At 51.0% G+C, this 12,134-nt stretch overlaps 1 protein-coding gene across 1 annotated transcript in view; it reads right to left on the bottom strand.

Annotated features, from left to right (window-relative positions):
• Window positions 1–457: 457 nt before the first annotated feature.
• CTSC (cathepsin C) overlaps window positions 458–12,134 on the bottom strand; it is a 29,308-nt gene continuing 17,631 nt past the window's right edge. Inside the window, exons 3-7 of the mRNA XM_001512090.5 lie at window positions 10,007–10,179; window positions 7,927–8,082; window positions 6,284–6,399; window positions 2,930–3,061; window positions 458–1,465 (exon numbers count right to left, since the gene is read on the bottom strand). Coding sequence (XP_001512140.2) covers window positions 963–1,465; window positions 2,930–3,061; window positions 6,284–6,399; window positions 7,927–8,082; window positions 10,007–10,179 — 1,080 coding nt within the window. The 3' untranslated portion in view covers window positions 458–962. The remainder of the gene's footprint in view (window positions 1,466–2,929; window positions 3,062–6,283; window positions 6,400–7,926; window positions 8,083–10,006; window positions 10,180–12,134) is intronic.

Below are 12,134 nucleotides of genomic sequence, written 5' to 3'. Positions count from 1 at the left end.
TAAGCACTTAACAAATACCATTTTTAAAAAAAACACCCAAATTTCCAGCTCCAAATACGCTTGACCCATTTAACCATGCCAGCATTGATTGCCTGTTTGCAGCTACCTCTCCCCAGGAATTTTCCATTTTCCTATCAAATATCCATGAACTGAACCCATAGCTTTCCCTACCCCTGGACTAACCGGTCACTTGGTAGGTGGTCAATGCTGTACCAGATGGTCAGAAAACGCCATGAGGCAGAAACAATGCCAAAACCCCACCCAGAAAACTCCCACTCTTTCCCTCTCCTCCCACATATGTCAGTCATCGACCGGGGCACATTTCAGACGAACGAGGCAGGGCTGGAGATGATGCTTGTCTGTATCTCCTCTGCTACCCAGCCTGAGGAAGTAACCTGGAACTCTTGAACGCTCAAATAAGAGTCCGCTTAAAAAAAAGCCCCCGTGTAAAATGACCTCAAATGGATATATAAATAGGTTTTAATGTGTCTGACATTTCACCCTCCCATTAGCCAAACACTTCAAAAAAAAACCTTTCTTGAGCAATCACAGTCACGTTTGCCTTTGATCCACGCTGTGAGGTTGTTTCTAAAATGGACTCCTGGCTTTGCGAGCAGAAGGCACGAGGTTAGTTCAAAGGCAGCTCTGGAAATTCGTCAAGATCGTTTCTCGGGACACGGTTACATTAGGGGTTCAGCAGCCGAGAGCGCACAGTGAGGGAAACGGTGGCTTTATGTACCAGGGCCGAAGGGATGTCGTGGCTAAGGTGATGCGGGGGAGAATTTCGTAAAGAGTTTTTGATTAAAATGATTCGTGAGCTTTAAAAAAAATGCCGGCGCCCGGGACACCTTCGTAAGGCAGGGTTGCGGGGAGGGGAGTCTTGAGATTTTCACGCCAGCCGACAGGGCTCTCAGAAGCAAGGCCACGGGTCGGGGGGATGTTTCGGGTCGGGGAGGGGGCTTTCACAGTCTGGGGATGGGAGTGGCGGCCACGGCGATGCTCTCGATGGCGCACTCGTCGGAACCCCTGCGGATCCTGAAGTAGCCGTCCTCGCCCCAGGCCGTGCCCCAGCTGTTCTTCACGATCCAGTAGTCCAGGCCGGTGGCCGGGTCCGTGCCGTAGCCGACCAGCAGGACGGCGTGGTTGGTCAGCTCGAAGGGGTTGAACGGGTCCCGCAGGCCGGTGTGGTGGTAGACCCCCTCCCGGTAGTGCAGAAAGTCGTTGTACACCTCGAAGGCCACGGCCATGGGCCCGTGACGCACCAGCTCGAGCTTCATCAGTGCCTCGTTGCAGCCCCCGTAGAAACCACCCACGTACTGGTAGTCGGAGGCGTAGTATCGGGGGCACTCCTTCTTGGGGACACACTGAGTGTCGCGGGCCGTGTACGGGAAACAATCCTCCTCCACCACCCCGAAGTCTTGGGTGTATTTTCCCGCGATGAGGTAAGGGAAGCCTCCGTCACAGCCTAATTAGGAGAGCAGCTCATTAGTAATAATAATAATAATAATAATGTTGGTATTTGTTAAGCGCTTACTATGTGCCGAGCACTGTTCTAAGCGCTGGGGTAGACATAGGGGAATCAGGTTGTCCCACGTGGGGCTCACAGTCTTAATCCCCATTTTACAGATGAGGGAACTGAGGCACGGAGAAGTTAAGCGACTTGCCCACAGTCACACAGCCGACAAGTGGCAGAGCTGGGATTCGAACTCATGAGCCCTGACTCCAAAGCCCGTGCTCTTTCCACTGAGCCACGCTCACTGGGGTCTTCAGAAAGAAACACACACACAAAAGGCTGTTCCTACGCCCTACACTCCTTCTGAAACAGGAAAAGGGGCCAGGGAGAGACGCAAAAAGTCAAGATTGGGGTTAATTTGTCCTGAACTCTCCACCCAAACTTCAAACAAAATACAAAATCACAGTCAGCCTTCGGGTGGAATGGGTCCCTGGGCAGCGGTTTCCTCTATTTAAAGTTTGAGCGGGCAAAGCATTTCAAACCAGGTCCTGGCTGGAAATCAAAGCTCCAGGGGAGTGAAGGGACAAAGGAGTTCGGAGGTTCCAGAATCTCCAGAGAGAGGGTGGTTTGAAGGAAATCCACAGACCTTCCCCGAACACCCAGACTCCCTTCAAACATGAATCCATGACTCGTCCGACCCAGTTGCGCAGGTACACCTCTCTTTCCCAACTTTCCCTTTCCCCCACTTGAATTTGGCTCCATATCTTCCCAAGATCCAACCCAACTCCTCACCTCTTCCTCCTCCCCCTCACTCTTTGCCTTTTTACCCATTCCCAGGGATGGGAACTTCTCCTATAAGAGCGTAAGTTTCTGGAGGTGGGAACGATGTCTATTCTTGTGCGTGAGCTTGGAATGTCATGCTGTGCTCGCTACAATCCTTCCATCACTGATAGTTGGAAATGCCAATGGCTACTGCTGGCTAAACCTCCTAATCCAGGGGATTGGTTTATCACCTGTCTCATCACCCAGTAGGGAGCAGGAACTGATACCGGCTACCGCCTCCGCCACTTGGCTGCTGTGTGACCTTGGGTAAGTCACTTCACTTCTCTGTGCCTCAGTTTCCTCGACTGTGAGCCCCATGTGGGATGGTGACTGAGTCCAGCCCCATTAGCTTGTATCTGCTCCAGTGCTTAGAACACAGTAAAGCGCTTAACAAATACCGCAATTATTATTATTATCACAGGAGCCTGCTCAACAGCAAATCTCCAGTTACACCTCGGCTCCTCCCACTCTCCCATCCTTCCCAGGGTGGTGCAGCCCCCCGTCCCGGCTCCGAAACCCCCTCCACCGGCTCTCTCGGACTTCTGGGACAGACGCTTCGGATGCCCAGGATATTTCCAAACCCCGGTTGACCGCACTTTGGTCCTCCCCAGAGCGTGGACGTGCTGGCTCCCGTGGCCGGACCGAATCGGGTACCTTGGGAGTACTCGCTGCACGACACGATCTGCTGTGTGCTTAAAATAGGCGTCTGGGAGTTGTTCGTCAGGATTCGAATCCGGGCCTCCAGCATCCCCATGGAGGCAAACGAGTAGCAGCTGCCACAAGATGCTGAGGAAAAAGGAAAAAAAAATCCATCGATTAATAAATATTTATTGAGTGCTTGAGTGCAAGAAGCCCAGTAACCAACTGCTCCTCTCACTCTGACGTGTTTCTCACCTCCCAGATATTGCGAGGGGCCCGACGAGAAGCCGGAATAAAAAGGATGCCATCTCATGAAGAGATCATTCAGGCTGTTAGCATTTAGTGATTCGGGCGGGAGGCTCTGGAGTGATGAATGAGGCCCGAGCGTCGCTATCTCTCTAAGCCCCCGGATACTCCGACCAAAGCCAGCAGCGTTCCGCAAGGCTTACGCCTTAACCACCGTCTACTCCGTGAAGGGATAATCCATCGCCGGGGCAATTTTTCATCTGTGCCCACGGCCCCATCTCGAGCCCTGCCCCGGGAGCCGCGTGACAACCTACAGCTCTCTTCCGGCTAATTTTCCCTCAGTATGATAAATGTCTACACAGCGTGAAATGACGACGAGAAGGTACAAGCACTTTCTTGTTAGACTAATGGAGTGTAAACAAATCCACTTCCCGATCACTGGGCCACCTTCTCGTGCAACAGTCAGGAGGCCAGAGAGACCCTCTAAATGCCAGCGGGGGAAATTTATTGAACCTTTCAGGCTAGCACCTTCCGAATTCTGCTCAACCGGATCCTTGGCAAAACAAGAGCTGAAACTCAAGGTGAATATCCAGGGTGGAATTCTCCACCACTATGGCAGTGGTACGAAAGGGACCATAGTGAGCATCTTATCACAAATCTCCCCTCACCATCAAGTCTGTGCCTTGAAACAGACACCAAAATGCAACAGTAAAAATGCTAATGATGGCATTTTTTAAGCGTCTACTACGTGCCAAACCCTAAGCTAAGTCGTGGGGTAGAGTTGAGATAATTGGACACGGACAGGTAGTCTGAAAAAGCAGAACGACACGAGGGGGTTGTATGTCTGGCATTCCACATAAGCCTTCGGAGATGAGTTTCACCAGCGCCTGAAGGGTGTGGTGTGAATGTGTCCGCTATTTCTGTGGCATTGTACTCTCCCAAGCATTTAGTACAGCGTTCTGCACATACCATGATTGATGTGTTCTTACTGGTTGAATCGCCTCCCCGTTTCTTACATCTATCTTAAGCTGGTTAAAATACCTCGAGAATGAGGTTGGAGGTGGATATTCAGTGACGGCCCTGGGAGAGATCCTCTCTCCGCCGATAGGGAGATCACGCCTTTCCCCTAAATTCATGTTCTTAAGGCCCAACTACTGTGGGGTTCCTTCCCGCCAGCAGAGGAAAAGGGTCTCACCCCACTGGCATCCTCCCACCACACGCCCTGCGGGGGGAACCACCACCGATTGGAAAGGATGATAAGGAGCAGCTGGAAAGAGCCGGCAGAGCAGGAAGTGGGGAGAGGCAGGAAGTGGTGGGCATAGCCCGCTCTAGAGGTGAATAGATTAGAGAACGTTTGCCTGCTGCAAGGGAAGGCGATGGTCACTGGCCACTTCTCCCCCAGGAGGGAGGCTGGTCCGTGATCTCACTGCCGAGGAGCTCCCTTGGTCACGGTCACTTCTGAAAAGGGGGAAACTGAGGCTTAGAGACATCAACTGGCCTGCCCAAGGTCACACTTCTCTGTGTTTCAGAGAAGCAGTATGGCCCGGTGGATAAGACATGGGCCTAGGAGTCGGAAGGACCTGGGTTCTAATCCCAGTTCCTCCACCTGTCTGCTTTGACGTTGGGCAAGTCACTCCACACTCTGTGCCTCAGTTACCTCATCTGGAAAATGGGGATTAAGACCGTGAGCCCCACGTGGAACAGGGACTGTGTCCAACCCGATTTCCTTGTATCCGCCCCGGCACTTAGTACAGAACCTGGCCCGAATACCGTGATTATGGTTATTGTTATATTATTCAGTTTCCTCATTTGTAAAATGGGGGTGAAATATCTTACTGTCCCTCCTTAGACTGTGAGTGCTGTGTGGGGGGAGGGACTGTGATTGATTTGATCCCCCAGGTGCTTAGCACATAGTAAAGCACTTTATTACCACCGCTCCTAACAGCCACCCTCATTGCCTGAACCCGATCCCCTTCAAACCTCCCTCTAACCTGAGAGGTTTAAGAGGCAGGGCAAAATAGGAGGCGTACGGTCGGCGAGATGGTGACGGGGAGAGGGTCGGACGCATCCTTAACTCTGCCCCAGACTGGTCACGTTTGCATCGGACTGAGGTGCTTATAGAACCTCATTTCTGCCTCGGTGGTACTAGAAAATTGCCAGTGAATACAGGTAGGATCGGGAGGTTTTGAAGCTACTTTGCCTCTAAAGAACTTTATGTTTCACATCGGGTAAAAATAAACTTAAAAATAACCCGCATCTAAAGTGTCAGAGGGCATGACGGGAAGGTGAAATGCCCGACTTCCTGCCGGAAGAACCTCTCTGCATGGACCGTTGGGGGAGGAAACAGAGAAATGTGGTTCAAGAGTTTTTTCTTCTCTGCTCTCCTCCTCGCAGGCAGCTTCTTGCTCTCTGAAAACAGAGGCGCTGCGGAGAGTGAATTGCACAAATCCTGGAGATTTCCAGATGACCTACAGCCCTAGCTGACTCTGAAATGATGGAACTGCAGAGAAGGGACGGGGAAGGGTGAGAATTAGTCGCCCCTTGAGAGGACATGAAGTTTAGAGAAGCGGGGCCTAGTGGGTAGAGCCACGGGCCTGGGAGTCAGAAGGATCTGGGTTGTAATCCCACCTCCGCAATTTGTCCGCTGGGTGACCTTGGGCAAGTCGCTTCATTTCCCTGGGCCTCACTTACTTCTTCTGTAAAATGGGGATTAAGACCGTGACCCCCATGTGGGACAGGAGATGTGTGCACTCTGATTAGCTTGTATATACACCAGCACTTAGTACAGGGCTTGACACATAGTAAGCGCTTAACAAATACCATTAAAAGAAAAAAGAGAGAGAAAGAAAAAAAAGTCCTATTTTGAGATTCTCTGACTGATCTCTTTCACCTATTTACTACTTAAAAGCAGCAGATTAAATGGTCACCAACAAGATGTCCTTCCCCAAAGGAGGAATACTCTTCAACTCTTAAATAGAAGGTAGGGTTGAGAGCAGTGGAAAGTGAAGCGTGCAGAGGAGTGAAGTAGGAGGTGAGGTAGGAGCGGACAAGGTGATTTAGTACTTTAAAGCCAATGGTGAGGACTTCTCTCTAAAGGTGAAAGGCCAGAGGACCGGCTCCCACCTTGGTTTCGAACGGGGCTCACGTAGTTGACACCGTGGACGTCTCGCCAGTCCCAGGACTTGGGCAAGCTGGAGGCTTGGTTGGCTAGCTCGGGGCTCAACGGCGCAGGCTTGGGTCTGAAACAGAAAGACACGGTCCATGTGGCCCATCATTTGATGGTGAAGCACTTGGGTCAAGCACTCTTCTAAGCGCTGGAGTAATTACAAGCTCATCAGGATGGGCACCTTCCCTTGTCCCAGATGGGGCTCACAGTCTTAATCCCCATTTTCCGGATGAGGTAACTGAGGCACAGAGAAATTAAGTGACTTCCCCAAGGTCACACAGCAGCCAAGAGGAGGAGTCGGGTTCTACTGGGAACAGCAAGGCGCTTAGGAGTCAGAGGACCTGGGTTCTAACGCCCGCTCTGCCACTCGCCTGCTGTGTCCTCTTGGGCAAGTCACTTAACTTCCCTCAGTTTCCTCCTCTGTAAAATGGGGATTAAGTCCCGCTCCCTTCAGATTGTGAGCCCCTTGTGGGACGGGGACTACGCCCAACCTACCCTATCGCGACTACCCCACTGATAATTACAATCACTCCGTTATTCATTTATTCATTCAATCGCATTTATTGTGTGCAGAGCACTGTACTGAGCGCTTGGAAAGTACAATTTGGCAACAAATAGAGACAATCCCTACAAAACGACGGGCTCACAGTCTAGAAGGGGGGAGACGGACAACAAAACAAGTAGACAGGCATCAATAGCATCAAAATAGATACATAGAATTATAGATATATATGCATCATCAATAAAATAAATAGAATAATAAATATGCATAAATATAAACAAGCGCTGTGGGGAGGGGAAGGGGGTAGAGCAGAGGGAGGGAGTCGGGGCTATGGGGAGGGGAGGAGGAGCAGAGGAAAAGGGGGGCTCAATCTGGGAAGGCCTCCTGGAGGAGGTGAGCTTTCAGTAGGGCTCTCATTCATTCGATAGTATCTATTGAGCGCTTACTATGTGCAGAGCACTGTCCTAAGCGCTTGGAATGAACAAGTCGGCTTTGAAGGGATGGGGGGGAGTGTGCTAGTTTGGCGGAGGTGAGGAGGGAGGGCATTCCAGGCCAGAAGTAGGATGTGGATGGTGGGGCAGGAGAGAACAAAGCACAGTAAGGAGGCTATCTGTTAAGCACTTACTATAAGCCAAACACTGTGCTAAGAGTGAGGGTACAATCAGATCAGACCCAATCCCTATTCCACACTCTGAGAGAGGAAGGAAAACTGGAATTGACTCTCCATTTCGGGGGAAGCGGACACACAGAGTTACCTGGCTTCTAGTCCCGGCTCCGTCCCTTGTCTGTTCTGTGACTTTGGGCAAGTTACTTGAATTCTCTGTGCCTCAGTTACGTCGTCTGTAAAATGGGATTACGATCGTGAGCCCTGTGTAGGACTGCATCCAACCTGATTCTCTTGTAACTCTCCGGCACTTAGACCAATGCCAGGCACCTAGTAAGCGCTTAACAAATACCGTTAAAAAAATGACTTGAAAGGGTTCAAGCAGCAGGCGAGTGGCGGAGCCGGGTCTAGAACTCGGGTCTCCCGGCTTCCAGGCCTGGGCTTTGCGGGGGGAGGTGAGTGTGAACGGTGCACGGAGACTCGCTCCCTCCTACCTGGGATTGGGGAAGCTGCGGCCCCCAGAACGCCTGAACATCTCCACCAGGGTGAGGGTCTCGTACTCTTCGTACGTGGTCGCCTTCCAGGCCTTCTGAGCCGAGTTGATGGTGCTCACAAAGTCAGGGTGGTTTTGGTACAGCTTCTTGGGTAGCCTGTGGGAGAATTCAATAAAAAAACGTTGGACTTGCCTGACCTGCTCCCTTTATTTATCCCTCTCCCTCTTCCCAGCCCCAGAACATTTATATACTTAGCTGTAATTTACTTATATTAATATCTGTCTCCCCCTCTGGACTAGAAACTCATTGTGGGCAGGGAATGTTTCTGTTTATTGTTATATTGTGCTCTCCCCGAGTGCTTAGTATAGTGCTCGGCACCCAGTAAACGCTCAATAAATACCATCGGCCGACTGACTTTCCCCCCCCCCCCCGTTTTTTTTTTTACGGTATTTGTTAAGTGCTTACTATGTGCCGGGCACTGAACTAAGTCTGGGGATAGATACAAGCCCTCGTGGGGCTCACGGCTTTAATCTCCATTTTGCAGATGAAGTAACTGAGGCACGGAAAAGTTAACTTGACTCGCCCGTGGTCTCTCAGCAGACAAGTGGCAGAGCCGGGATTAGAAACCAGGTCCTTCTGACTCCCAGGCCCGTGCTCGATCCACTAGGTCAAGCCGCTCCTTGTGTCGATTTACATATTGTACTAATATGCAGGTGGGACTTAGACACGGTCCCTGACCCTTGGGGGGCTCACATTCTAAATCGGAAGAACAGGTATCGAATGCCCATTTTACAGAGGAGGAAACTGAGGCACAGAAATTAAGCGACTTGCCCAAAGTCACACAGCAGGCAAATGGAAGAGCCGGGTTTAAAACCCAGGTCTCCCGATTCCCAGGCCACGGCTCGTTGAACTAGGCCACGTTGCTTCTCACGTCGTAGGGGCTCGATAAATTATATGGACTATTGGGAAAAAAAACCCCACCCCTTAGAATGCGGCAAACTCTCATGCCTAAGTGTCAGGCAGGGGATTTTTCAGAAATTTGAATTATTCCCCTGGTTTTCCCTCTGGAACCCAGAGTGAGAGCAAGCTTAATCCAGGATTTGAGGAAGAAACCTGCACTGTGAAGTATTTTCCGGCCGGCACCCCTATCTCATCCCTCCAATCGTCGAGCCTCTACTTCAGATGACAAATTGCCTTCCACTTGTTTGCTTCCCTCTGTCAAGAGTCTGATCTACGGAGATTGTCCAGTTACTTTTGGAACTGAATATCTGACGGTCGGTTCCTCGAAGACTGAGGGCAGGTCGGCCTAACTGGCCGTGTACGATCTTTAGACTGCGCCACAGGGAGGTACTGAATGACACTCAGTCTTTTTCCTGTGGAAGCAGTGGGCCCAATGGGCAGAGCATATAATAATGTTGGTATTTGTTAAGCGCTTACTATGTGCAGAGCACTGTTCTAAGCACTAGGGTAGATAGAGGGTAATCCGATTGTCCCACGTGAGGCTCACAGTCTTCATCCCCATTTTACAGATGAGGTCACTGAGGCACAGAGAAGTGAAGTGACTTGCCCACAGTCACACAGCCGACAAGTGGCAGCGCCTATGGCTGGGCGGGAGCCACGAGGCCTGGGTTCTAGCCCCAGTTCCGCCACTAGACTGCTGAGTGACCCTGAGTAAATCCATCTTCCTGGGACTCGGTTTCCTCATCTGTAAATTGGGGATAAGATTGAGCCCCATGAGGGTGAGGGACTGTGTCTGATCCAATAATCTTGTTCAATAAATAGGATTTATTGTGTTAGATAAATCCTATTACCCCTAGTAGTAGTTATAGTGGTATTTACTGAGCACCTCCTGAATGCAAGCGCTGAAGGGATGTTATGGGGGTCACCATGTGGGGGAACACCAGAGCGGGAGAACCTCAGAGCGCCAATCCTGCATCCTTATCCACCCTGGGCCCATCCCAGCCCAGGGATCGGAGCCTCCCGGAGCAGAACCTCTAAAAATACGGAAGGTGGGCGTGGGAACGACTTGTCAAGCGTCAAGCAGCGGTTTGAGAAAGCCCGATCCTCCAGGCAGACTCACCTGTCCTCGGGCAGCCTGGGAGGCGGCTGGTTGACGTAGACCCCCCCGAGGGGCGACGCGGACGAAATCTTCTTTCCGGTGAAGCAGGCCCAGTTTCGGCCCAGCACGTCATGGACCCACCCAGGAAGGGTCTCGTGGCAGTAACTCGTCACGTTGGTTCCCTCCTGTTTATACTGCAATCGAGGAAGGAGAAGGTGAGACGGGGAGCGGGTCGGGCCCTGCGGCCCGACTCTCTCTCTCTCACGTGTCCGATCACCGATGACCTCTCTAAACCTCTTCTCTGGCCACTCTCATCTGGATTGATGCTCTCGTGGGGAAAGCTGCCTGCTTGGAGAAGTGGTGCCGGAAAGGTGGAGAAGGAATTCCGGGGGCTGAGCACCCCCTCTTCCTTTCACAGGCACCGTGTGGTTTCAAGCCCTCCACTGACTGCTTCCCCGCACCAGGCAGGAAAACTTTGCTCCCTTGACCCCTGAAACCAGCTCTTCTGCTTTTACGCCACTTTACCAGATGTTCCCCGAGTATAGAATACCCCGAGTCCTCACTTCCTCTCTCCTTCTGCCAAGTTTGTGGGTCTTCCCTCCCAAAAGGCCTTCCCACAGCAGCCCCTCCTGAAATTAGACAGGCCAGTGACCCCAAAGATCCTCAGTCGTCCAGGCAGTGGTCTTTACCGAGCGCTCAATTGGTGCTGAGCATTGAACTAAGTGCTCGGTAGAGTAAAATGGAGATAGTAGACACAGTCCCTGCTCGCTGCGGGCCGGGAACGAGTCTACCGACAGTTATATTGTACTTTCCCAGGCTCTTAGTACAGTGCTCTGCACGCAGTAAGTGCTCAATAAATATTATTCCCTACCCTTGAGTAGCTTATAGTCCAGGAGGGGAGACAGACACTGAAATGAATTACAAGTAGAGGGAAGGAATAGAGTATGAAAAATATGTATGTGTTATACGGGGAGAGGGCGGGGAGGGGTGAGTCTCCAAGTGCTTAGAGGATGTGGAACTGCTGAAGTCAAAGTGTGGGGAAACAGGGTGGGGAGATGAGGGAATAATGAGGGAAGGCCTCCTGGAGGAGATGTGATTTCGGAAGGGATGCGAAGCTGGGGAGAGCAGCGGTCTGCCGGGTGTGAAGCGGGGGAGGGAGGGTGTGAGCAGGAGGCTGATGACAGTGAGGCACAATGACAAGATGACCACACTGCGCCTTCCTCTTCCCTCCCAAACCACTGCAGTGGGGTCAGTTCACTGTGTCTACTTGCTTCCATGTCTCACTGCTTGTCGATATTTTTTAATGTCTCTCTCTCCCCTGTTTGAGTGTAAGCTTTCTGTGGGCAGGGAACTCGACTCCAGCTTCAGCTGATTCTGCCCAAGCACTTGGTCAAGTGTCCGCACTCAATGAATTCCATCACTCTCAGAGAAGCAGCATAGCCCAGTGGATAGAGCATGGGCCTGGGTTCTACACCCGGCTCCTCCACTTGTCTGCAGTGTGACCTAGTCATTTCCCTGCTCTGTGCCTCAGCCACTTCATCTGTAAAATGGGGATTAAGATAGTGAGCCCCACGCGGGACATGGACTGTGTCCAACCTCATGAGCTTGTACCTACCCCCGTGCTTAGAATAGTGCCTGGCACATAGTAAGCACTTAATAAAAACCTTACAAAAATACCATTACTATTTTCTCTGTCAGTAATAGCAATAGCATTTATTGAACACTAAACCATAGGAATATTAATCCAGTCAAGAACAAAGACTGCCTTTCCCACTTCTGCTGACCCTCTCAATGCAGAGAACAGTGCCATAAATACTATTATTATTATAAAGTGGCATGGAGTCATTTCCAATTCAGAGCGACTCCATGGATATACTAGTTCCAGAACGTCCCGTCCTCTGCCATAATCCACAACCTTTCTAACTGTTCTTCCATTATCACCGTTACGGTCTCTGATCCATCTAGCTGCTGGTCTGCCTCTTCCCACATTTTCCCTGGACTTTTCGTAGCATTAATGTTTTCTCCAGAGAATCGATCCTCCTGTTTAAGTTCATTTGGCCTTACAAAGATGACTTTGGCTTAATTGGCTCCAAAATTCGTTTGTTTTTCAGGCAGTCCGTGGTATTCACCTTTTATAAAATAAGTGCTT

Source organism: Ornithorhynchus anatinus, chromosome 20 (assembly GCF_004115215.2).
Source record: "Ornithorhynchus anatinus isolate Pmale09 chromosome 20, mOrnAna1.pri.v4, whole genome shotgun sequence".
NCBI classification, from domain to species: Eukaryota; Metazoa; Chordata; class Mammalia; order Monotremata; family Ornithorhynchidae; genus Ornithorhynchus; species Ornithorhynchus anatinus.
Note: the sequence above shows the minus strand (reverse complement) of the source record. Positions and strands in the feature narration are given on the sequence as shown.